This window comes from Tamandua tetradactyla, chromosome 6 (assembly GCF_023851605.1).
Source record: "Tamandua tetradactyla isolate mTamTet1 chromosome 6, mTamTet1.pri, whole genome shotgun sequence".
NCBI classification, from domain to species: domain Eukaryota; kingdom Metazoa; phylum Chordata; class Mammalia; order Pilosa; family Myrmecophagidae; genus Tamandua; species Tamandua tetradactyla.
Window position 1 is genome coordinate 20,831,469 of NC_135332.1, and position 25,231 is coordinate 20,856,699.

Sequence of the window (25,231 nt, forward strand, 5' to 3'; positions counted from 1 at the left end):
TACAGAGGATAGTGGAAGGAGGGCATTCTAAGCGAGTGGAACATGGGAACAGCGAAACAACTACATGCTCGGGGTGGCTGGGGGCTAGTGGGAGGCCTGGCTGGCTGGGTAGGGAAGGCGATTACAGACAGCCTTAAAAGCCAGGCCCAGGGGTTGGGGTTGGTTTGACAGGCAACAGAGAGGTATTGGAGGTCCTTCAAGAAATGTCTCATTCTTTTCTTTAAAAAGGATCCTAATGGCCCTGGTGAGAGATGACATCTTGAAATAAGGCTATAAAAAATGGAAAGGAGAAAATGGATCCCTGAGATTTTCCTAAGGTAGAACTGATGGGAACTGGTAAGGGGTTGGACATTGTGCCAAACCCAGGAATGGAGAGCATTCCATTGTAAGCCAGTATATGGAAATAAAAGTCTTAACTCACTATTAATCAGGCATATACAAATTGAAACAAGATGTTGCTTTTCACCATATCATCAGCAATCATGCGGATGAGGATGGGGTGAAATGGTCCTTTCCATATTTTATAGCATTCAGAGATGGCACAAACATTATTTGGAAGGTAATTTAGCAAAAATGCTTTGCAAGCTTTAAAGCTGTTCATATCCCTAGTTTCCCAGAAATAAAATCACTAGACCAATCTTACAGAAATCTAAAAGACAAAAATGGTTTATAGGCAAAGATATTCTTCATGGTGCTTTATAAAAGAGACCCAACATACAATAAAAGAATGTAAAATCAAGGTAGTTATATCTGCAGATGGAATACCATGTAGCCCATTCCAAAATAAAAGTTCAAAGATTACACAGGATATTTATAGCAAAATACCAAGTTATATATCCTGTCTGTATTCTTTACAACTACGTAAAGAAAACGTACCCCCCAAAAATCTATGCATGGAAATAAATAAAAAGTGTAACAGTTATTGTGTTTCCCCCCTTACTTTTCTGTTTTCTAATTTTTATCCAAAGTACAATAAAACAAGTGTCAAAAGAAGTCTCCGGAGCCCAATACAGCAAGCAGCCTGGGTGGAGAAACACACTCACTGGCTATCGTAACGGAGAACTCCATTCCTGCCTCCTCTTCACTGGCTCCTCTGCGCCCCAGCTCCCTGCAGGAGGAAAACGCGGGCAGACTTGGCATTTTAGTTTTGCCTTGTCTTCGTCGTGTCTGCTCTGTGAGACGTTCAGTTCTCAAACACCGAGCGCGGTGCGGGGCACATGTGGTGATTGCCACCGATGAGTGTCCACCCAGGTATTAGATTCCTGTGGCTGCTGTAGCAAGTTAGTCCAAACTGGGTGGCGTAAAACAGCAGGAAGTTATTCTCTCGTGCTTCCGGACGCCAGGAGAGGAGGCCCAGAAGCGCTGCCTCTCCCGCCCGAGTGTGTCCGAAACTTCAGATAGTGGCAAGGCTTTGGTCAAGATAGGGACAGGGGTCTGAGGATTTTGCCCAGAGTTTTTTTTTTCCTGGACCCAGGGGCCTCCTTCTTTAAGGACTCCTCGTATGTGGAGGAAATTGACACCTCATGACATAACCTCTAAAAGGTAATTACATGCATTCCAGAAAGGGGCCCCTGTCCATGAAGGATTTTGAATTAGTTCCCAGGTTTGGGGCTGCCTTGGCTTTGTCACTGGTTTGCTTAGGCAGACCACTCTCCTTTTCCGCCTTTAGTTCTAGAGGGTTCCAGAAGGTCTCTGGGGGCTCTGCCAACACCATCATTCAAACCCGGAGAAAATAGTTCTCAGAATGTGTTGGAGTTCTGGGCAGCCCGGGCTTCTCTCAGCACAGCCTCAGCCTCCCTGCTGCCCTCCGCAGCCTCCCCTTCTCCGGGGTCTCTCCAAGTCCGTTCCCTATCACCCTAGGAGGGCTCAGGAGCGAGATGTGAGGTGTTTATGCACCTCGAACAGCTCTAGATAAAACTCCTCGAGGCTGAAGGGAAGAGCTGTTACCAAAGACAAAACTTAAGCATTTGAAAAATAAACCAATGGGTGAGCAGGATCTTCTTTACAAACAAAATGAATACTCACTGCGGCTGTTTCCAGAGCCCTTTCCACGTGGTGAGAAAGGGCATCTCCAGACCTGCGAGGATGGGTACTGGGTCTGCGCCTTGGGGTGAGAGGAGGGATGTGGGGGGGCTCCCCGTTCCAGCAATGGTTCAGGTGTCTGAGGGTCCTAGAACATTTATTCACTGTGCTCTGATTCCAGGGATGCCATAAGCCTCATGGAACGGGGTGACTTCAGGCATGAGGGACAGTGAGTTATAAAAAGGACCGACATTCGGTGATGTCATAGTGGGACGACTTCCTTTCATAAAATATCAAAATACCTTCATACGCTCCTCCAGGAGACCTCCACCTCCGCACAGCCCAGCTGCTAAAGGGGTACTCCTGACCCAGAAGAGCCTGCAGAACTCTGCGGATCAGTCATTTGTTATATATTTTGAAAATCACCCCCGGTCATAATTATTTGAAAATTCCCTAAGGGAATGAATGTCCTTAACTGAGCGGTCAGCCTGCCGGCTGTTGTCATAGTCACCAGCAGGTGGCAGCAGAGGAACGCTCAAAGTTCAAGGCTGCAGGGAAACAGCACAGACCTTTTCAACCTGCAGAGGGACCCCTCTTCCTGGCGCTGCTCTCCTGCTCTGCTCGAGGCCGGGTGCCCGCTGCACGCCCCGCCCCACTGGGCATGGGCGGGGGGACCCAGCGAAGAGGGTGACCCCACCTTTGGGAGCTCAACCCCAAGGAACTGAAAGCTGATTCGGGCAATTTGGCTTTCGGGGGCTGCTGGATGCTGTGTGCTGCCCTAGTGTGGCAGGTGTGAGCTGTTTACACACAGGCCTCGCCTCCTGTAATCCTTACAACCACTCCATAAGGGAAGCTTTCTTTTTTTTTCTTTCTATTTTTTTTTTTTACATGGGCAGGCACTGGGAATCGAACCCGGGTCCTCTGGCATGGCAGGCAAGCATTCTTGCCTGCTGAGCCACCGTGGCCCAAGGGAAGTTTTCTTAGCAGCCCCCTGAGGAAAGCAAGGACCAGAGGGGGACCTCAGTTGCCAGAGTCACACAGCAAGCGAACGGCGATGCTGGGCTCTGAACCCAGGTATCGGTGACTTGGAGTCCACCTCAGGCTGCCCGTGGGACCCGGAGCACTTGCCCCACCCCTGCTGTAAAAGGGGCCAAATTACTTCAGGGTATTAAGGAAGCGAAAAGAAAGGCTCTAACTTGTCTCCCGCTCCATCCCTGCTTTCCTGCATAGGATGTGAGATCTGGTGGTGTGTGCGTGTGCGCATGCCTGCAGGGGTGCAGGCCCGGGTGGCAGTGGTTCTGGAGCATTTTCCCAGTCCGCACACAAGTCCGACGTCCATTGGCCATCCTGGGCTCCTGGGAATGACCCCCATGGGTGCTGTGTGACCGCATCAGGCAGTGCCCCGGGGAGACGCGGGCCCTGCCGCCCCTGCATCAGCCGAGGCCTGGGCGGGCCCAGCTGGGCTCTGAGTGGGGCTGCCTTCCCGGAGGCACAGTCATGGGCTGTGGGCCACCAAAGACAGTCCTAACCGGGTGGCCAGGGTGACTTCCCAGTGAGGAATGCGGCTGGGAGGCTGTGCTGAGGCATCGGGTGGGGCAGCCGGGCAGGGTGCCCCACCTGAAGCCGGGGCACGGAGTCCTGCAGACGCTCTGCTACTGCTGCCCAAACACGGGGAGCCAAGCAGAGCCACGCCCCTCAGCCCCACCTCCCCTCGGAGAGCAGGCCCGGGGTGGACGCAGAGGGGGTCTCGCTACAGACCCTCCCCTCAGACCCCCTCTCTTTGGAGGCAGGTGTCGACCCCTTGCAGGGAGCTCTGCTCCAGCCTCCTCAGAACCACCCTGACTGCAAATTCCCGAGAGAGAGAGAGAGAGAGAGAGAGAGAGAGAGAGAGAGAGAGAGAGGAGTCCAGGGTGGGGGTGGGGCTGAAGGCCTGAGCTCTGTCCAGACCCCCCTGGCCTTGGTGGCGGGATGTCGCAGCCCCCGGCAGGTGCAGTGACGCGGGCCAGCAGCGGGGAGGCCGCTGGGCTGGGGACGAGCCAGGGCCTGTGGAGGCCCCTCTGTCAGGCCAGATGGCCGCTGGCTCCGGCGGGAGGGGCCGCCACCACCTCCCAGCACAGTCCTGGCCCGGCTTCTTCCCTTCGCCCTTGTGCAGCCTTTGCCGAGGGGGCCCCCCCGCACTCTTCCCGGTGAGGCGGCTTTGAGACATCCGTAACCTGCGTCCACACCTGGCACCCTCTCTCCCCACCCCAGGGCCGGCCCAAACCCTCAGGGGCCCATCTGTGCACTGACCACACCCCCGCCGGAACCCACCGAGGTGGCCTGGAGAGGGAGCCTTCCTCGTGGTGTCCCCTTGTTCTCCAGAGCTCAAGCCGGATCAAGCTGTCATTCATTCATTTATTCATTTCTTCCACCACCATAAATCGAACACCTAAGACTGACCAGGCTCCGTTCAGCCCTTATGAAACTGACACTCAGCGGGGGGAGACAAGAAACTCATAAGCAGAGCGCACAGTGATGGAGGGTAGGTCCTTCAGGGAGGGCCAGCAAGGAAGGGGACATTGGGCTGGGAGGAAGAGGAGAAGGCCAGACCAAATTCTGGGGGAGCATGGGGGACAGGGGGAAAGAAAGCTCTAGAGAGAGGAAACAGCAAGTGGAAGACACTGTGGCGGGAAGATGTGCGTGCGTGTGTGTCCAAGCATGAGTGTGTCGGGGCAGGGATGCTGGGAGTGGAGGGGAGGGAGGGGGGTAGTCGGGACCAGAACCCAGAGGCCTTGTGGGTGTTGAACTTGATCTGATGAGGGGAGTAATAGAAAAGCAGTTAACATTTGGGCAGCTCTTTTCTGCTGGTGGGGCACTGCATCAAGCACTTAAATAAGCCATCTCATTCAAACAGCCCAATAACTTCAGGGTGTCCCTATTGCTATCCCATTTTACAGTTGGGGAAACCAAGGCACTGAGAGGCTAAGTCAGTTGCTCCATGATATACTACAGGTCAGTGGTAGAGCTTGGATTGCAGGGGCAGCTTGGCTGCAGAGCCCTAACCACTGTCTCACACCACCTCTCAGGACATGATTCCCTCACCTGCACATAGCCTCCTCCAAGAAGAGTCTGTCTGCTCTGCTTGAGTATCGCATAGACATACCATATGACCTAAAAGACTGCGGGGTCCTCAAGAGATCATCTTGTCCATGCCCCTGCCTCCAGGTGTATACAATACTCTACGTCCCATTTCACAGATGCGACTACTGAGGCCCAAAGGAGTTAAGAGGCTTGTCCATCGATCAGAGTCAATGAGGGAGGTGCGGAAACTGGAGCCGAGGCCTCCTGACTTCTCCCACCCCAGCCTCAATCTCTCCATCCCTCCCTTTGAGACAATTCTTGGACTATTTCTTCTCTTCTCCTTCCCCTGCCCTTCCCTCGACTAGCCCGCAGCCTCCACAGCGCCCACTGCAGGGTGCTGTATATAGCAGGTGCATCTGTAATGTCTGTGGACAGAACGGGGGAGTGAATGCAGGAAGATGCCTTGAGGTTTAGCACAAAGGGTGTGAGCTGAGGCTTGAAGGATGCTGGGAATTTTCTAGTGAGCCAGGGAGCTGGGTTGGGCTATTTCTGTCTGGGGTGGGAAAGCTATGGTGCCTCTTTAGGGAGGGAGGGGACATGGCATGTCTCAGGAACAGTAAAGTCAGAGTTGGACCTGAGCATGGGGGAAAAGGGGCACTGAGGCTGGCTGGGGTGGGTGGAGAGGATGGGAGGGGGGCCTGTCTGCCAGACTTAGCAGCCCAGACTCTGGCTCAGGTGAGCTGCGCAGGCAGGGAAGAGAGGAAGGAGCCGCCCAGTGAGCCTCAGGTGCAAATCCTGGCTTTGCTGAGTGACTTTCCGCAAGTTACGTGCTCTCTCTGCACCTCGGTTTCCTCACTGCACGATCTGGGGGTGGTGCCAGCCAGTCCCTAAGGACCCTCCAGGCCCCACATGGACTGATTCCCTTACAATCTGGGCTAACAAGGAGGCTGTGCTCGGTAAAAATGGAATCTCTTTAATGCCCCGATTTCTTGTAGCCACGCTTGGCTTTGCTCTGGGATATTCCGCCAGCTCTTCCGGAGGTGCATGTTCCAGGGGCCCTGGTTCACAAGGGAGCCTGGGTGGACATGCTCTTCTTTAGCTTCAAGCCCTTCCTCTTGTGAAGCCCCGGCCCGGGCAGGCTGGCGTCATGGCCCTGGGTGTGGCCCAGCTCCGAGGACGGTGGCATCTGCGACATCAGTGGGATCAGCATCGCCACCGGTGTTGACGGTGTCAGCTCCTCTGAGGCTCTGGGTGAGACAGTGGGTAGCTCGTCGGGGTCCAAGTTGGCATCGCTCCAGCCCTCGGAGCTCTCACTGTGGCCATCCTGCCCGGAGGCCTCATCCTTGGGGATGGCGACAGTCTCAGTGGCCTCCTCCCCAGGGCGGCTGTCTAAGTCTCCCGCCCCTTGGTCTGCAGCCCCCCCGGACTTGCTGGCTGCCTGGGCGCCTGCTGCGTCCTCCTGCCTCTCCTCCGAGCCAGCAGGAAGGGGACTGTGGAGCCCCACTGCGGGTGGCTTGGCTCTGCCCTGGCCGGTCCAGAAGAGGGTGAGCTCCTGGCGGCAGGCGGCCACAGCCAGGCTGGTGAGCAGGGTGCAAGACACCAGGTAGAGCAGGGCGGGCTGGCCCATCTGCATGATGATCATGGCGACAAAGGTGACCACCAGGCCCACGGCGTAGGCCACGGTGCAGGCCACGAAGTACACCTGGCGCGAGTGGACTTGGATATCGAAGCGGCGACAATAGGCCACCAGGAAGCCAGGGACCACGAGGTCGCCGAAGCCGAGGATGGAGAAGGGCTGGTCGCACAGGGTCAAGGCCGAGAAGCTCATCCGGGGCACCTTGAGCACCATGGGCAGCCTCTCGAGGCTCGAGGAATTCGCTGGGCCCGAGGCCACCTCCACCATGATGCTCTCGCCGGTCCTGGTGAGCAGGGGCGTGACGAAGACGAAGAAGACATCAAAGGTCAGCAGCGCCAGCAGGAAGGAGGTGCAGTTCCGGAGGGTGGGCAGCCGCACGTGCCGCAGGACGAACAGGCAGTAGGCCACGCCCAGCAGGTCCTGCAGGAGCCACGCCCAGCGGTCCTCGTTGCGGAAGGCCACCCAGAGGGCGGTGACCAGGGCGCACAGGCCGGCCAGCAGCGGCGGGGGCGGCCTCAGCCAGGCCCGGCGGCCGGGCGGGGGCCCCTGGGGCCGGGGCGGGGGCCGGGGGCGCACGAGCGGGGCCAGGCAGCTGTAGAGGCCGGTGCCCGCGCCCAGGCCGAAGATGCCGATCATGCCGTAGACGAAGCAGTCGTAGAAAAAGTAGAGCAGCAGCATGATGCAACAGGACAGCGTGACCACCGCGCCCGTCATGGCCGGCGTGAAGTCCACCGGGGCGACGTCACCTTCTTCCTCCGGCCCGCCCCCGGCGACGCCCGGCCCTGGCGGATCGCGACCCCCGGGCCCCCCTCCTCCGCGGGCCCGGCGCCGCCGTAGCCGGTCGGCCTCGGTCAGGCCGGCCCAGTAGCCGCCCACGGCCACGGTGCCGACGGCCAGGACGAAGATGACCGCCAGGCTGTAGTCGAGGAGGGGCTCCGGGGGCGCGTACAAGGCCACGCGAACGGCAGCGGCGCCGCGCGTGTGGCTGAGGATGTCCAGCATGTCGGCGTAGCGCAGCATGGCCACGGGGATGGCGAGGGCCGGCGGGGGCCGGCGGGGGCCGGCGTGGGTCCTGGCGCGCCGGGGTGATGTCCGAGCACTGCTGGTCGCCGACCCGGCTCACGATGAGCAGCCCCAGCGCGCCCCGGGCCTGCGCCAGCCAGCCCTTGGCCAAGAAGCTGCAGTTGCCCCTCAGGACCATGGCGGTCCGGCCGCGCGGCGGGGGCGGGGGGAAGGCATCCTCGCCCGGGCACCAGGATGCTGCGGTGCCATCGTGCAGGGGCAGGAGCGGGGCGTGGCGGGCGTCGCGGGGTAGGTTGACATAGTCGGAGCTGAACAGGATGCAGTAGTCCTTGCTCCACGTGCCGGACACCACGTGGGCCACGCCGTACTCCCCCCGGGCCATGGTGTTGGCGAGGAGGAGGAGGAAGCCCAAGGGGAGGAGGGAACCCAGGCGCGCCATCCTCCTCAGCCGCCTACCGCTGCGCCCGCCCCGCTGCGGCTGCGCTGAGCCCGGACCCCTCCCCGGGGCGTGGGTGTGGCTCCTTGTCACAGAGCCGCTGGGCCTCCCATCCTGGAAACCAGGGCCACGCCTACCCAGTCACAAAGCAGTGACCTCCTGGGGCCTCGGGCCAGCAGCTGGGCTCCAGGGGCCCTCTGGGTCCATCCCTACCCTGGCCTGGGGCAGAGAGTTCCCCTGTTTCCTTCTCTGACCAGCTTCTAGTGGGGTGGGGCGGGTAGTTGGATGAGAAGTGAGGTTGGGGATTCCAGGAAAGGATTCTGGCCCAGTTTGCCACTTACCCACTTTTGACCTGGGCAAATGTTTCTCTTCTCTGGGCCTGTTACTTTACCTTAGAGAAATGAGGATGTTGGTCTCTTGGACCTCTGACCCCAGCACCCTTGAGCCCTTTTATCAAGCACTTGGTACATGCCAGGTCCTTTACTTGCTCTCCTTGCACCCCTACAAGGTGTTACTACACCCACCAAGCCAGAGGCTGTGGGCTTTCTTACAAAATCGCATCCCTTCTGTGGTAGTTAGATTCAGTTGTCAACTTGGCCAGGTGAAAGCACCTAGTTCTGTTGCTGTGGACATGAGCCAATGGCATGTGAACCTCATCTGTTGCTGAGTACATCTGCAGTCGGCTAAGAGGCGTGCCTGCTGCAATGAATGATGTTTGATTTAATTGGCTGGTGCTTAAATGAGAGAGCTCGACGTAGCACAGCCCAAGCAGCTCAGGCATGCCTCATCTCAGCACTCGCAGCTCAGCCTAGGCCTTTGGAGGTGCAGAAAGGAATCACCCCGGCGAAAGTTGTTAGAACCCAGAGGCCTGGAGAGAAGATCAGCAGAGATCGTCCTGTTGCCTTCCCACGTAAGAAAGAACCTCAGTTGAAAGTTAGCTGCCTTTCCTCTGAAGAACTAATGAAATAAATCCCCTTTTATTAAAAGCCAGTCCATCTCTGGTGTGTTGCATTCTGGCAGCTAGCAAACTAGGACACCCTCTCTCTGGACGCATGACCAGAATCTATTTCCCAGCCTCCCTTGCAGTTCAGCATGGCCCTATGACCAAATTCTTGCCAATGGAAATTGAGCAGAAATGACGTGAGGCCCTCAGGGGCTGTCATGGTCAGGTTCATGGGTCAACTTGGCTAGGTGATGGTACCTGTTTAGTTGGGCAAGTGCTGGCCTGTCTTTTGCTATGAGGAAATTTCATAGAATTAAACCATGACCTTGTTGGCAACATCCATAGCTGATTGCATTTGTAATCAGCCAAGGAGAGTGTCTTCTTTAATGAGTGATACTTAACCTAATCACTGGAAGCCTTTAAAGGAGGACTGAATCCTCCTTAAAAAGAGAGACAGACTCTCTTCCTGCTTCAGTCGGCTAGCCTCTCCTGTGGAGTTTGTCCAGAACTCACCATCGTAATCATCAGCTTCACAGCCTGCCCTACAGATTTTGTACTCTACATTCCCACGGTTATGTGAGACATCTTTGTAAGTTTTATATTTACGAATATTTCCTGTTGACTCTGTTTCTCTTGAGAACCCTAACTAATACAGGGGCCCAGGCCAAAATCCTGGGTGGGTGAGGGGGCCGCTTGTCCATTCTCCCTTCTCCTTTTTCATGAGTTAGACATGGACAGGTCTGAAGTGACCCAGCTTTGACTGTGCAGAGGAGAACAATGTTCTGAGGGATGGGGGGAAACAAAATGAAAGGAACCTGGGTCTCCAAATGAATGCTCACCGAGGACCGGTGCAAGAGAGAGTTGCAGTGTCATCCTTAGACTACTACTATGGGTCTCTTTGTTATAGCAGCTGAAACTTACCCTAATACACCCACTTCATGGATGCATAAACCTGAGACTCAGGGAAGCCGGAATGACACAGCTAAGAAGGTTGGGGGTTATGTAGCTTGTGCTGGTTGTATCGTTGGTTTTCGGCATCTCCCAGAGCTTTGAGTTGGATTCTGTGCCACAACCCCTGTCGTTCCCCCAGGTCAGGGCAGACTGCTAGCTGGAAAGAGAGAACTCGCATAACGGTAAGAGCTGGATTTGAAGTCGGGGGGCCCTGGTTCTAGTCCTGTGGGCTTCAGCCCCACCTCCATGGCCTGTGCCTGCCACAGGTCCCCCAAGACCTCCTACCCACACTTTTTCAGGCCCCCCCCCGGCAGGGCAGAGTTGAAGAATAAGGTTGCCAAGGCAGTTGGGGTATATGGGGAGCACCTTAGGACCCCCAAAACCAGAAGGGAGGGATTGGGGGTGCTGGAGCTGGCGATCGGGGTTCTCTTGTTTCCACGGGCTCCTTGCTGGCCCCAGCTGTGACATGCCCCCCCCCCCCCCCCAGCCTGAGATGGGCTCTGCCACTAGCCCCAGCACAGCAGTCTGGCCTTCTCGGTTTCCTGTGGTGCGTGCTGGCTCTTTGATTTGACAAATGTTTCAAGACAGGGCTCCTCTCCTCTAGGCCCTGGCCCAGGACTAGTGGTGGGAGAGAGGAGGCCACAGCCAGAGAACCTCAGCACAGGTTCGTGCCTCTCCTCCAGCCCCTGTGGGCTGCAGCCCGAGTCTCCAGATCCAACTTTTGCTTCTCTTAGGGAGAAGGCCTTGTCCTGCACAGGGGACGTCCCTGGGCTTACCCGGCCCTGCAGCTCCACCCTCTGCCCCAGGCCTACTCTCAGGGCCACCATGCTACTCGCTGCTGGTTCTTTCTTGTCATTCAAGCCTCAGCCCCTGGCTTACCTCTTCAGATAGGTCTCCCACCACCACCAGAAAAACCAGCCCCCCTTCTCGGCATATCATCATCACGACTCAGGTTCTACCCTCTTCACAGCACTGATGAAATCTTAGGCTGTTGCTTCTCTGTCTGCCTCTGGTCAAATGTCTGCTCCACGCGGCCAGGGTCCTCATCTGTCCTATTCTCTGCTCTTGGGTTTTGGAACACAAACCTGTGCTCAGGAAACAAGTGCACATGGAGTGTGGTACAGGCAGTTAGGGGACATCTCCACGGTGACGCCTGAAGGGTAGAGCCCAGGTTGAAACCCATGTGGGACGAGGGAGTCCCTGGCTCAGCCTGCACAACTCTGCACGGGGTGCATGGGGCTGTGTGGTGGGGGCAGCTCTTCCGCGATGACCAGGACTGGATAGGGGGTAGGTTGATTGGAAAAGCCAATCAAGGAGGGAGCTCGCTAAAAAGACCCCTATGCACTGTGAACGTTTATCTTCCAATGTGTACCCGCATGGCTAGTCTTTCTTAAGGCCCCACCTTTGGTGAGGCTCCATCACTTGGAGCTACGAGCACCCTTTCTTGTGAAATCCACGCCGAGGAAACACCATCTCAGGTTTGAGGCTTTGCAGTCTTTTAGGGGTAGGGGGTGGGGGCAGGGAATTCCGCAAGGTATTTGCATAAGTGATCTGAGCAGGATGCGTCTGATCATAGCAATCTCCTTCTGCCCTGTTATTTTCATCTGTCTTTTGCACACCTAATTTGACAGCTGATTCTCTATGTGACTCATGTATATTGTTGTCTTTCCAAAGCATTGGGCTGAGTTTTCATGAGAAACCACAACTCTCCTTTATGGACACTTCTGTTTTATCCATTAATATAACATTTAATTGGATCAAAACAGTAATTACAATGACAAGTGGACTGTCAGAAACACATTTGGGAACAACCAACCATGCTGCGTGTACCCCTCGCCGGTGGGGAAGGGGGGTGCCCAGGGAGGAAGCTTTGCAGGTTCCCACTGCAGTTGGGGGGGGGGTTGCCTAGTGTGTTGTTTGGGAGTGGTTTAGGGAGGGGGAAGCCCACCTTATATGGTTCTCATTACAGAGTGCAGTGCTGTCTAGCCTGGGTGCATCTCTGAATCTGAGCCCCAGGATGCTGGGCACGGAGGCGGCAAGCCAGGCAGCGCCCCTACAGCGGGCTGCGGTCAGAGGCCCCTGCGGCCGCGCAGCCCGGGAGCCATGCAGGGGACCTCAGGCCCTTTATAAACCAAAGACCAATTCCAGACTCCTCCAGTGGCAGTGTCCTCAGGACCTGTTTTCATTTCAGTTCTCCTGGACCCCAAATTGGGATTCAGCATACATGGGCACCCCCATAGAGTTTGCCCCTCATTTTCCTCCCTGACCTACCTTTGGGGTCCCAGTGCACCAGACTCAAAGGATTCTCAGAGGTTCACTCCCCCCTCCCCGAGGCTCTTCCTGGGATCCTGCTCTCTGAAGGCATTGAAGTCTGTCCAATCACTGCTTCCCCAGACCCCTGCCCTCTCCACCCCCACCTCCAAGCCCACCGTCCCGGAGTTGCTCCTCTCCATGGCTGCTTGGTGTGCTTGGCAGCACCCCTGACGGCCCTGGGGGCTGTGGCACACTCCCCAGACTATGTTTCTGCTCCTGGACTCTGCAGTGCCCCAGATTCCCCCTTTCCACCAAGGAGAACTCCCATCCTCGAGGGCATCCCTCTCCATCTGCAGCCTCTGCTCCTTCCTGCTGCCCCCTCAGTTGTGGCTTGGGCTCTCAGGGTCACTGTCCCAGGTAGACTGTCTCTGCCCTCCACCCCCAGGCAGCCCCTGGAGCATCTATGGCCATCTGTTCTGGGCAGGGAGGGCAGCAGAGCCCAGGCAGTGAGTCTCAGCCCAGTGTGACAGCTCAGCAAGGATGGGGAAAGTCCCAGCTCACCTGGCCACCATGCAGCTCACCCGGCCACACGTGTGCCCTTACTTCTCACCCAGTGCCTTCCCAGCTGTGTTTTCTAGAGACAGTACGGCTGCCCCAGCTCTTTAACTAGCCCAGCAAGGAAAGCCAGAGAGGCAGGAGTATATTGGCCAGTCCCACCTCTGTACCCCCACCCTAGTCAGTTCCTAGCCTGTGCTCTCTCATCTTCTCTAAAGTGCACTGCGTGTATGAATCCTCCCCTGCTCTCTGCCCCCCTGGCTACCATCTTGGCACAACGAGCAATGCGGCTGAGCAGCAGGATCTCTGGGAGGTCCTTGAAGTGGGGTGGGAGCAGGCTGGCAGCCAAAGGTAGTCTTTGGATTTGTCTCCCAGTGATTTCTCATTGGTTTCTGTAGCACTCAGAGCTTTGGCAAATGTGCATGGTCCAACTGCTCTTGACCCCAGAGCCTGCCCAGTGGGATATGAAGGTCTGGGTGGACTGGGGAGGTGGGGACAGGAGGTGAACCTCTGAGATGGACGCTGGGAGTCTGTGGCTAGCCTGGAGGCTGAGCTAAGTGGGGAAGAGGGCCAGGCAGGTAGGTGGCCCATGCTCTGCAGGCTCCAATTACATCTAGCTCAGCGCTGAGCACTGTGTATCCACAAATGGGAAACTAAAGAATTGGGGATGGGAGGGTCTTGGAGGGGGTTTTACAAAGAGCTCCTGTTGCATAGGGGTTAAATACCATGGAGTCTGGGTCAGGTCATGGGTTCACATACAACGTGGCATATGCTGAGCACCCCTAGGCAGGTCTCTTAACCTCTCTGGGCTTCCCTTTCCCCATGTATTAAACAGGGTTAATAGCAGCTGCCTCACAGGATGGAATGAAGCTCAAGTGACATGAATATGTGAGGGGCTTAGCAGCCCCTGCAGCCAGTGGGCAGTCAGTTGTGGTCACCTTGCTGTTCAGGACATGCAGAAAGCACCCCCTCGTTTGGACCAAGTGTGAGCAGTTGTGTTGGAGTCAGGGGACTGGGTGAGTTCTGAGCTGGAGGCCAGCAGCACTCTCGCAGGGGCTAGGTGGAGTCTGGGGTGGTGGGAAGGATACAGCAGGGCCCATGGAGGCTGCACTGTTAGAAATTAAGACTCATTTTAAGGAGTGGAAGGGTGAGGGATGCTGGAAAGGTAGGGGAGGGGGCGGCTGGGAGCCAGGATGGAAGTGCAGATTCCTTAGTGCCCCCACCCAACTGGGCACCCGTGGAGTCTGGCTGGGCCGTCTCTGGGCCTGAACCACCTTTGCTGGGATGTCTCTCAGACCAGACAATCTGGAGTCCTGAGTTTTCCTTGCCACCGCTTCCCCCGGAGCTGCTTCATCCGTCCAGCCCTCCCGAAACCCAAGCCCTTGACTTCAGCCATCAGAGGAGGATGGGAGGGGCCCTGGGCCTGAGCTCCAGCCCCAGCTCTTTGACCTCAGTTGAGTTTTCAGGCCTCAGTTTCCTCTGTTGTGAAATGGGCTGGTTCCCACCTCCCATTCACTAGGACAAGCTAGTAAATGTTGTACCATGTTCGGTGGATTGCAGGGCAACCTACAAATACCTGTAATTCAGGTACTATTACTTCCCTCCCTGAGACCTGGTTTTCCCAAATCTGACCGCCTCCCCAGGCCTGGTCCCAGGGGGTCTTACCCATCAGGAGCAGGGGGCCTGAGGAGGAGGCCTGGAGGGGAAGCTGGGCATGTAGGGGCAGGGCCAAGGCTGTTTCATTGCAGGGATGTGGCGGGGTGAGGCTGAATTAGAAAAACAAAACCAAGCAGTTGGGTTCTTCTTCTGTAGCTTGTCTGTGTGGGGCAGGGGGTGAGATAGGGTCCCAAGGAGAAGTGGGCTCAGGTGGAGGTAGGGTTTTGGGAGGTTGCAGACTATGGGTGTGGTGTGGAGAATTCTTCCAGGCTCGAGGGCAGGATCTGTTCTGGAAGTCCGGCGGTGCCCCCCCGCTCTGCAGCTGCCTGGCCCCTCCCTACAGTGTGCGATGTGGTGTTGACCTATCGCACCCCCAGTCACCCCCATTCCCCAAGGGATGCCTCTCCCTGCCCCACCCATGAGTGAACCTTAGAAGGGAATGACCCTCAGAGACCCCGTCTTTATCCACTTTGTGTCCTGGAACCTAGAAAGCACACCTGATATGAGGATTCCACCCTAGGAGTCTGTCCCTTGGCTCAAAGCAGCCTCTTGGCAGAGTCTCTTGATTGGGAAGGTCCCCAAAGCTCATCTGGACTAGCCCTGCCTGCCCAGGGATGCCTTCCCACCCCCGCCCTCCAGCTTCTCTGATGACCGCCAGCCTTCCCTTGGAGGGAACCCTGAGAGAAACACCTCCATTCCACAGCAAGGAGCTCTGAGTTTCACAGTCCCCAGTGCCATGCTGGGGGTGGCTCCTCCCCACCCCCCTTACCAGGGCTTAGCACAGTGCCCAGAGGCTACCCACTAGCTAAGGCACCCAGAGGCCCAAGCAGGAAAGGAGGCCACTGGCCAGCTCGGGCCCTTCGAGACCCTGTGCGTGCACCCCCCTTGCTGAGGTCCCCCAGGCCCTCTCAGGTGCCTCCATCCCCGGATCCTGCCACCATGGGCCAGGGAAAGCCTCACGCCATCACGTCTTCACTGGGTGAAAGGTAGAGCTGAGAAAGATGCCTCAACTGTAGCCATTTGAGACTCAGGGTCACTTCTGATCTCCTGTCTGCCGGAACCCTTTGCCAGCCCCTCCCCCCAGGTTCTCTGGAAGCGGTCAGCTCACGGCCATCATGGCACCCCTCAGTCCCCTCCATCCCCCTCTCCAGGGGTCAGGGCTGGGGGAGTTGGCAGAGCCCAGGGTTCTCGAGGACACCCCAGCTCCTCCGGGCCCAGACCCACCCCACCAGACCTCCCTGCCCTCAGTAGGAGCGCCGGACTCGGCACCACGCCGGTGCTGACAATAGCCGTCCTTGCTCACATGCGTGTACACACACGTACCTGTGGGGCCTCCGCCCTCGTCAGAGACCCAGAGGTGCGGCCCGGGCCAGGCAGGGGGTCTGGCTGGGCCAGGCATGGAGTTTTAGGGGCCCACCCACACCCCTTGCCTTCACACTGCTTTGCTGGCCACTCACTCGTGCTGCCATAGCCTTTGTGGCCCATGTGGCTGCAAGAAGTACCCCTGGGACAGTGCTCAACCAGCAGCTGCCTGGCTAGCGGACAAGCCCCCCGGCTCCCTGTCCCCATGTGTGGCCCCTGAGGGGTGCCGTCCACACTGGCTCCCCAAACCTCCCCAGCAGGGTCAAGCTCCAGCTACCCCCCGCAGTGGACCCACCCTTTGCCACTGCCCTCCTTTCCTGGCCACGTCCCCACCCTGTGCTCCCCTTCCCTTGAGTTCCCACCTGAAGTCTGTCTCAGGGTGTTTCTGGATGATCCACATCATGACAGCATTCAAGGCCTGCTTGGCCTCCCTTGCTCCCCACCTTCACCTCCTGCTCCCCAGCTCAGCCGCCAGCCCCGCCCCTCACATCACTAATGCAGCCCTCTCCCTACGACCCAGCCCTCTACAGAGACCCATCCCTTCTTAGCAGCTCCCTGGCAAGCCCCAGTTCTTCTTCTAAGTCCCTTCCATCCCTGCCCCTCCATCCTCGGACGCCCACCTAGCACCCATTGTCCTCGGTGGGGGGTGAGTGGGAGCAGGTTTCCCGGCCACCCAGCGGGCCCCTGGTGGCGGAACAGTGGCCTCCCCTGCTCTGATGCACCCTCTCCCCCAGTCCCGTGCACGATCCAGGCCTTCACAAATGCTGCTTGAAAAGATAAATATTATAATTTATATCAACCACACACACCTCCATGACTGCCACCCTGAACCCCCAGGGCCCAGGGCTGGATCAGTTGTGCTAGAGGCTGCAAGCCCGTGGCCTGCTCACTCACTGCCCCCAGAGCCGCATGTCCGGCTCCAGGGCACTCAGGACAGAGAGAACTGGCCCATGCCCTTCTGTCTTTGCTCAGCTGACAGCCCTGCTCCCGGGGCTCTCCAGGTATCCCAAGCTCACTGTGACCAGTAGGGGCCCTGACACTGAAGCCACTCCTTCCCGACCCCATCTTCTCACAGACGGGGACACTGGGGGCAGGAAGTGACGGAAGCAGGGTGAGGGGATCACTGGGTAGGAAGGGGAAAGCTGTGTGGCCTGTGGAGCAGTAAAGATTCAAGGGTACAAGGCAACTGGCAAGGGCACTTCTGGTGGCAGTGCCACAGTCCAGATGAAGTGCTGGTGGCCTGGCCTGGGGGTGTTGATTTCTACTGATGTTGCCTGATGTCTGGTGATGGCATCCCAGGGCTTCCTTCTGCGACGTGGCCTGGGTACCAGGTGGCATGGGAAGGTGTGGCCAGGGCCCAGAGCATCATCCTGGTGCTTTGGATGCTGTCATGAGAGTTTCCCACAATGCCGTGGGCAGCGACGGCCGCCCCACAGCACTGAGGACAGCCCAGGTCTCGGGTGGGCAGGCCACTTTGGGTTGGGAAGAGACCTCTCCTGGAGGCCCACGTGCTGCCCTTGCTTCTCCGGCTCGTTCTCCCGGGAGGACTGGGGCAAGGCAGAGCCCAGACACCATCTGCTCCCATCAGCCTGAATTCCTGGCACAGCCGGGGCTGGGGACTGGGGGCAGGGGGCCCTCCCAGGCTCCTGGGGTAGGGGGAGTGGGAGAAGCTGATCCTCTTGGCCAGGTGAGCCTGGCAACCATCCTCCCCCAAACACCGATCTCAAGGGGCAGCTCCATGGTCCAGAGCTCAGACCGCCGTAGACTGCTTGATGCTGTGAAAGCTGACGCGGGTGGGGGAGGTGGGGATGGACATGGCGCGGCCCACGCGGGCACGGATGGAGTGCTTGTCCTGCCAGCGGTGCCACCTCTTGCGGATGGCAGAGCGAACCTGTGGGCAAAGGAGAGAGCGTGACGCCTGAGCCTGGGTCTCCCGGTCACCCTCCTCCCTGGGGGTTGCCGTGAGTGTCTGTAGTGCACAGGGGGCCCCACGGGATGTGCATCACCATTGAGGCACCACCGATTTGCACACTTGTTAGGACAGCTTTCCAGCAGTGTCCTGAGGAGGGGGGGGCCTTTATTTCACCCACACCAAGGTGCCACGTGGGCTAACAGGGTCCCTGCTCTTAGCCCACGTGAACCCCCTGCCCCAGGAATCGGCCACTCCTGGGTTTTAAACACCCATTCACAGACTCATGGGTGAAACTGAAGCCCTGGCCGCTGCCCCCCTCCCCACCAACTGCCCACGGGCGGGCGTGTCACTGCAGGGGAGGAGTGGGAGGTGGCAGGGGCCCGCCCAGCAACCCCGGGGACCTGACAGCGGCTCCGTCTGGAGGGCAGGAGGAGCCTGGACCCAGTGTCCAGGCCGACCAGCCTCCCGCCAGCCCGAGCCCCGCCCGGGCGCCCGGGGCCTCACCTCGCTGTTGAGGAAGCAGTAGAACACGGACACGAAGAAACCCTGGCGGGAGGAGACGGTGGTCGCGGGACAGCAGGTGTGGCCCCCCCCCGGCCCCCGGGCCGCCCTTCGCGGCTCCCCAGCCTCCGGCCCCCCAGGCCTCTGCCTGGGAGAGTCCGCACCCCAGCAGGTGTGGCTCAGGCCCCCCCCTGGGGCTGGGCAGCGGAGCCGGGGAGGGGGCGGCCGTACCTGGAAGGACTCCAGCAGGGAGTTGAAGTAGATGAAGACGACCCGGGAAACCTCGTCCTCCCCGGGGTTCACGAAGAACAGCATGTACGTGATGCCCAGGAGGGGAAGCAGCACCAGAGTGGCCTTCACGGCCTTCCTGGGGGGGGCGGGGGGCCGAGTCACAGCCCGGCCAGGGGTGGGGGGCCCGGAGACGGGCGTTGTGGGGGCGGTGGCGCTCAGCAGGGCCTATGGCCTGGGGGCGGGGGCCGGGTTTCAGGGGGGCTCGCCAGGCTCAGAGGAGACCCTGGGTCAGAGGCTGGGGTCTCTGAGGCTCCCGGGGTGGGCGTGGGGTGCGGATGGGAACCGGTTACCTGTACTGAATGGTCTCAGACGTGGTGGAGGCCCGGAGTTTGGTCATGAGGATGCGGACGATGTTGAAAAGGAAGATGAAATTGATCTGCGACGTGAGCACCCCGGTGGGATGGTGAGGGCAAAGAGAGGCAAGATATCGGGGTGCGGCAGGGCGGGTGGGGCAGAACTTCCTTGGCTCTGCTCCCTGCCCTCCACCTTCACTAGCACCTGCACGTTCCTGACCCCATGTCCCCTCGCGGGGGGCCCCACCTCTCGGTAGAGGGGCTGGCAGGGTCCGCAGCAGGCATTGCCGTCCCCGCCCCCTGGAGCCCTCTGCCCTGCCCCCCTGCCTAGGTGCTTACCAGCAGGACCAGGATCATAGGGCCCTGGTAGATGTAGTCGGTGTACACCCCGGGCTTCTTGCCAAACCAGCACCTAGATGGTCACAGGGGGTGGGGAGGGGAGGGGGAGCCCCGTTCAGTGGTGTTGGGGAGGGGGAATGGCAGGGTGGGCCAGGGCAAGATGGAGCCGGGATCTGGGTGCCCCAATTCTAATCCTTGCAGAGAGTTAAGCCAGTTGATCCCACCTCAGTGCCTCAGTTTTCCCATCTGCAAAATGGAAGCAAACATGGTGGCACGGAGGAGACTGTGGGAAACACAACCAGGTGGCCAGAGGAGCAGGCTGTGTGAATGGTTTGCAACCTCAGGTGGGGACACCCCTGGTCTCTCGGTCCCTCCTTCAGCCACCATCTGGCTCAGCAGGCCGGTGGGTGGTGTTGGGAGGAGAGGCGGGGGGTGGGGGGGTATGAATGGCGCGGGGGCGTGAACAGCGCCTGGCTCTGCACTCACCATGCAGAGGGCACCTGAGCTCACCACCGCAGTCCCTAAGGGCTTAACTGCACAGCCTCGAGGGAGAGACATCGTAGGTTCCGCCTGCACGGGAGGCGCACCTGCTTTGCATTTCCCTGAATTTCCCTCCAGAAAGCTCCAGGGGCTGGGTGGGAATGGGGCAAATGGGAAGCTGACATCCTCCTGCTTCCCCCAGTGGCCAGGTCTTATGATGCATATATCAGACATTGAGAGTTTTATATGAAACCTTTTCGTTTTCAAAGGTTGGCAACCAATTCAACTTTTCAGAAAACACTGTGCAGACCAACACAACCCGGGTCCAGCCCTTGGGCCTCTGGTCAGCACCTCTGGTCTTCAGGTACTTCTGATGTCACTCCTGGATCCCTTCTGCTGCAGTGTCAGCATTTTACCACTAGCTGGTGCTTCAGAGCCGCTCAGATCAATTTTCTCTTCAGCATCCTTTCCCCCCCCCCCCCAAGTCTCACACACACACACACACACACACACACACACCGGCACACCGGCACACACACACACACACACACACACACACACACACACACACACACACACCGGCACACCAGCAGCCCCGTCGCCCGAGATTTTATGATGCTCCTGCACGGGCACCCCAGCCGCTATCCTCAGCATCACCATCAGGCTGTCGGCTGATCCCCAGCCTGGGAAAGTCACACTCTCAGCTGGCCCCCCTCCCAGCCCGGCCCCCCATGCTGCCAGCTGTGCAGAAGATTCGAGAGCCAGGAGGCCTGTCAGGAAGAAGTCACCCTGATACATACAGAATCTAATTTGTCAGACTCCTTGTTGCCCTGGGTAACCTCTGTGGGTGACAGGGAGGGATGGCCAGTGATGGAGGCCCCTGAACCCCAGAGAGTGGGCTCCTGAGACTTAGGAAAAGAAGTTTCTGACTTCTCTGGGTCCATCTCTTATGCACCTCTCTCTCTCTCTCTCTCTCTCTCTCTCTCTCTCTCTCTCTCTCTCTGTCTCTCTGTCTCAGTGGTTCTCAATTTCAGCTGCCCTTTAGAATCACCTGGGCAGTTGCTTATTTTTTTAATTCTAGAGCCCAGGTCACACCCCAGGCCAATTACATCTGACTCCCTGCAGGAGGGGTCCCAGCAGGTAGTTTGTAGAACTTCCCGGTGATTCTAGGTGCAGCCAAGGTTGAGAACCACTGCAGGGGAAGTCTCAGTTTTCCAGGACAATTGGGAAAGCCTGAGTCTATTTTATAAGGCGCCACAGGACTTCAGAACTGGAAGGAACCTCTGAGATCATTTGGAGATATACAACTTTTATTAAGTCCATGGAATTCTTTCTTTAAACAAGTCTTAATATTAATGGGACATTTTTATATAGCATTTTCTATGTGCTGGTCACAACTTGAAATGCCTAACATGTATAAACTCAGTTCCTCTGTATTAACAACCTTTGAGGTACTATTCTCGGGATGCCCACTTACAGATGAGGAAGCCAAGGCACAGAAGTAGCTAGTCTGCGGTCACCGCGCTAGCTAATGATGGAGCCACGATTCAGAAACCTGGACAGTCTGGCTCCAGAGATGGCCTGTAACCCTCTGAGACTAACTCTCATGGAAGCCCAAAATGGACGACAGATGAGAGGCCACAGGCCTACCCACCCCGCCCCCACCTCAGAGCACTGCTGGGGAACCTCAGGTGGTGTCCAGCCCCCGCCCCCTCCCCCTTCACGGCTGCGGAAGCCGCGGGCCTGGCAGGGAAGTGGGAGTAAGGCAGAGTGGGCTCGGGAGCCCTGCGGATGGGAAAGCAGAGATGACTTACTTCTCATTGTCATAGTACAGCTTCCCAACGGCCCAGGCCACGATGATGGGGAAAGGCACGCCTGGGGAGAGACGGGGCTGTCACAGGGCCCTCCCCCGGGGCTGGGGGTGCACGGCCTGGCAGAGCCCGGTGCAGCCCAGGACGGGACGTGGGCAGGGGCCCCTGCTGCAGTGGATACTCACCCAGCCCAGAGGGCCTCCTTCAAGATGCTCTGGCTGCCCCCTAACCCAGGGGCAAAGGGCTATGGGATGCACCCCACCTTTGCACGCTGGGCCCCCACCTTGCAGGCCCCCCAGTCGGCTTCCCCGCATCTGGGTGAGGAGGGAGCAGCCCGGGGACAGCCACCCCCCGGGTGGGGGCAGGAGCCGGCCCCCGCTTACCCCAGCCGATGCAGATGAACATCCACTTGCGCAGCCGGTCGGTGGAGTAGGTGAGCACGATGGCTGTGTGCAGGTAGCAGCCCTCGCCAAACATCCAGAAGAAGTTGGTCACGTGAAAGTAGTTGTAGGCGGCTGTCACCAGCCTGCACCAGCCCTGTCACCCCAACCCACCGGAATGACAACTAGCCAGGGTGGGGGGCGCACAGCAGCACGCCACCCCAGGATCTGCTCTCCACAGGGCGGGACCCCTACGCCTGTTCTAGGGGTCCCAGGGCCTGGCTCTGGCCCCTTCTCTGCTGGCGCAGCCGCCCACCCCGGACCCCTCCTCCAAGCCCGGGCTTGGCCCGCCCCGCCTCCCACTGTGGACGCACCACGTTGCTCTGGTGGACCTTGGGGCTCATGGTGAGCTGGACCACGAACCACGTGGCGTTGCGCAGGATGAAGGCCGAGATGAGGTTCCAGTGGATGATGTTCCTCAGGCACCGGATGCTCCTGGGGCAGCGGGGGGCGGGGGGAGGACGGGGCCAAGAGATGGAGAGAGGGGATGAGGGATGGGCCCCCAGCATCACTGCAGCCCAGGAGGACAGACAGGGAAACTGAGGCTTGGAGCTGGGCCAACTGGCTGAGTGCGCAGGGAGATGGCGGCAGAGGGCTCTGCTGACACCTGCTGGCACCCTTCCTGCCCGAAGCCTGTCCAGGTGTGAGCTCCTGGGGGCAGAGCCTACCCACAGCTGTCACTCCACGGGCCTCTGGGGAGCACCTTTCTCCCAAGGGGCACCCCCTCCCTCCCTGCAGTTCCAGGATTGAGGGTCAAAGCCACATCAAGGCTCTGAAAACAACTGAACCAGAACTGGGGGATCAATAATAATAGTTGCTCCCATGTATTGGACACTGACCATAAGCTGTGTGTTTCACTTAATTTTATCTCCAGTCCTCATAAAAACTGAATGGGCCTTCTGCTTCCTAGCTCTTGAGGAGGAAGCTGCGGCTCAGAGAGGGTCAACAATCCCCTAGCTTCCCTCCACCTGCCCTGGGGGCGACCCTCATGGAGCCTCAGGGCGTGTGTCCTAGAAGGGCCCCCCCCCCCATGCTGCTCCCACCCAGCCCGGGGGCACCTGCGCAGGGAGCCTCCCTTCCCACTTTCAGTCTTGGTGGTCACTACTGCACTCCACCTCCCCTTCCTGACACAGACCTGCCTGGCACTGCCATCTGCATCCCTGGCAGCAGTGCTGGGGCCCCGGGAATACTTGAAGCGGGTGGGGGGAGGGGTGCCACTCCTCAGCAAATGGATGTGGCCCAGCCTGGGCATGGGACTCCCAAGGCCCAGCAGATACTGGGGACGGGGGCAGACGTGTCTCTCCCAGAGGTTCCCAAAAGACTTGGGACATACAACCCCCACCTCTGTGGGAGGGGGCAGGGGGGTCTCCCTTCCCAGCAGCCCCCACCCTGCGCAAGGTCCCAGGGGCAGGAGGAGGTAATGCCGGGGCCTTCTCACCTGAGCCGCAGAAAGAGGACAAAGGCCACCAGGAGAGCCACCAGGGAGAGGCAGTGGCCCAGGTAGTTGATGCTGACAGCGACGCGGTAGTGCACCTTGCTCTTCCTCTGCAGCAGGACAGGGGGCAGGGCTCCTGTGAGCTCGCGCACGGCCCCCCCCACCACGCCTGGGGCACGTGCAGGACAGGGGGCAGGGCTCCTGTGAGCTCGCACGCCCCCCCCCCCCCCCGCCAGGGGCACTTGCAGGACAGGGGGCAGGGCTCCTGTGAACTCGCGCATGGCCACCCCGCCACGCCACAAGCGGCCGGGGCAGAGCAGGCGACAGGAGCAGGTGCTACCCCCTCGCTGAGCCCCACTCTGCGCCAAGCCTTGCCTGGGGCAGCGCCCTCCAATCTGAGGCTACGACCCCGAATCCCAGGCCCTGACCTCTGCATGCTGTTGGACAAACGATCAGTTGCGTGGAATCTTAATAGTGCACAGGCCTCCCCACTCTGCATGTGCAAACGTGTGTGCATGGTTCACAGACGCGCCCCCACCATGCTCACATCTGCCCCCACTCCCGTTTGGTCCGAACACCGTGTGGCCCTAGTGGGTGCAGAGACGCCACCTTTCTGGGACTTCTTTCCCCCACCCATTAATGAATTAACAACCATCTTCCTGGTCGACCCTAATCCCGTTGGCTGCGGTTGAAGCCCACTCCTCCCATCAGTGAGGGGGGAGAGCAGCTGCTATGTAACAGCATCCCCAGAATCATTAGAAACCACTAAAAATAATTCCTCTAGGCATTGTAACTTGCTTCCCAGGTCCTTTCCTTGTCCCTGGTCCAAGGGGTAATCTCCATGCGAGTGAGATCCACTCCCGGGGCTGTAACAAATTCCCCAATTTTATTTCCTGATTCATTGAACACATTCATCAGAGTTGAAAAAATGCCACAGCCCTCCTCTTTACAATAAACATAAACCCCAGGAGGGATGAAACCTCTCCCATTTACAGAGTATTTCTACATATGCTCTCTTCTCAGGCCCTCAAGGCAACCATGGGGGAAGAGCCAGAAGGGGTCTGCGCCTCAAGTATGCAGAAAAACAGACCTAGAGGTTGCCCAGCTCGGGAAAGTGCCGGTGTCAAGAAAAGGACGAGCTCAATCCCTCAGAGCCACTGAGGAGCTCCTTCCTGTGGGGATCACAGAGCCCGTGGGAGGCAGGGCGGGGCCTGAGGGACTGGGCCAGCCCTGTCCACCCTCCACGTGAGGAAGCTGAGGCCCTGCGATGAGCCACACTCATCTGCCCAAGAACAGGGGGTACAGCGCAGGGCTGGACACCTAGCAGATGCCCTAGAAGGCGCCAAAGCCCGTCGCCCACCTCCCCAGCCCCCCACCGATTCCCTCCAGGAGGGGCCTCCTCACCACACCACCTCTCATGGCCAGAAGGCCCAGGAAGCGCTTTTCTAAGGACTGGTTTTCCCGGCAAAGAACATGTTAGGAAATCACATCAGCAACTCGGGCCTTGGGAGGTGTGGATGGAGGCAGGTGAGAGGGGGACAGAGGGAGAGGAAGGGCACAAGGGGTGTCCATCGCTGCCATGCAAATGCGGAGGGTCCCTGAGCGCCTGGGAGCAGATGCCAGAATCTGGAGGCTCCAAAAGACATGTGCATGCGTCACAGCCGGTCTGGAGTGGGTACTTAATTTCCTCTTAGCAGATTTTCCGCGAGCCCGCACTGAGGAGCCCCTCGGTAGTAACATCTGCAGGGCCCAGGACGGATGGCCCAGCAGCCAGGCTGCTTCATGGGCCCGGGTTGGACAAGACGAGCCGCGTGTGCAGAGCCCCCGCCCGC

At 58.6% G+C, this 25,231-nt stretch overlaps 2 protein-coding genes and 1 long non-coding RNA gene across 3 annotated transcripts; 1 reads left to right on the plus strand and 2 right to left on the minus strand.

Moving 5' to 3' along the window:
- Nucleotides 1-6,037: 6,037 nt before the first annotated feature.
- Nucleotides 6,038-8,254, minus strand: SPPL2C (signal peptide peptidase like 2C). The gene is given in 2 exon segments (XM_077164048.1): nucleotides 6,038-7,777; nucleotides 7,779-8,254. Coding segments are annotated over 2 exon segments (2,034 nt in total). The 5' UTR covers nucleotides 8,181-8,254; the 3' UTR covers nucleotides 6,038-6,145.
- Nucleotides 8,255-8,341: 87 nt separating this feature from the next.
- On the plus strand, nucleotides 8,342-10,890 carry LOC143685846 (uncharacterized). The gene is made up of 3 exons (XR_013176774.1): nucleotides 8,342-9,709; nucleotides 10,211-10,253; nucleotides 10,676-10,890. It is a non-coding gene; the product is annotated as an uncharacterized LOC143685846 (long non-coding RNA).
- A 6,757-nt stretch (nucleotides 10,891-17,647) lies between these two features.
- CRHR1 (corticotropin releasing hormone receptor 1) lies at nucleotides 17,648-22,308 on the minus strand. Its single transcript, XM_077162998.1, has 8 exons — nucleotides 22,279-22,308; nucleotides 21,908-22,061; nucleotides 21,528-21,588; nucleotides 19,234-19,306; nucleotides 18,892-18,977; nucleotides 18,542-18,677; nucleotides 18,314-18,355; nucleotides 17,648-17,788 (listed from the first exon to the last, which is right to left on the minus strand). The coding sequence occupies exons 1-8, from the start codon at nucleotides 22,306-22,308 to the stop codon at nucleotides 17,648-17,650; spliced, it is 723 nt and encodes a 240-aa protein (XP_077019113.1).
- Nucleotides 22,309-25,231: the final 2,923 nt, after the last annotated feature.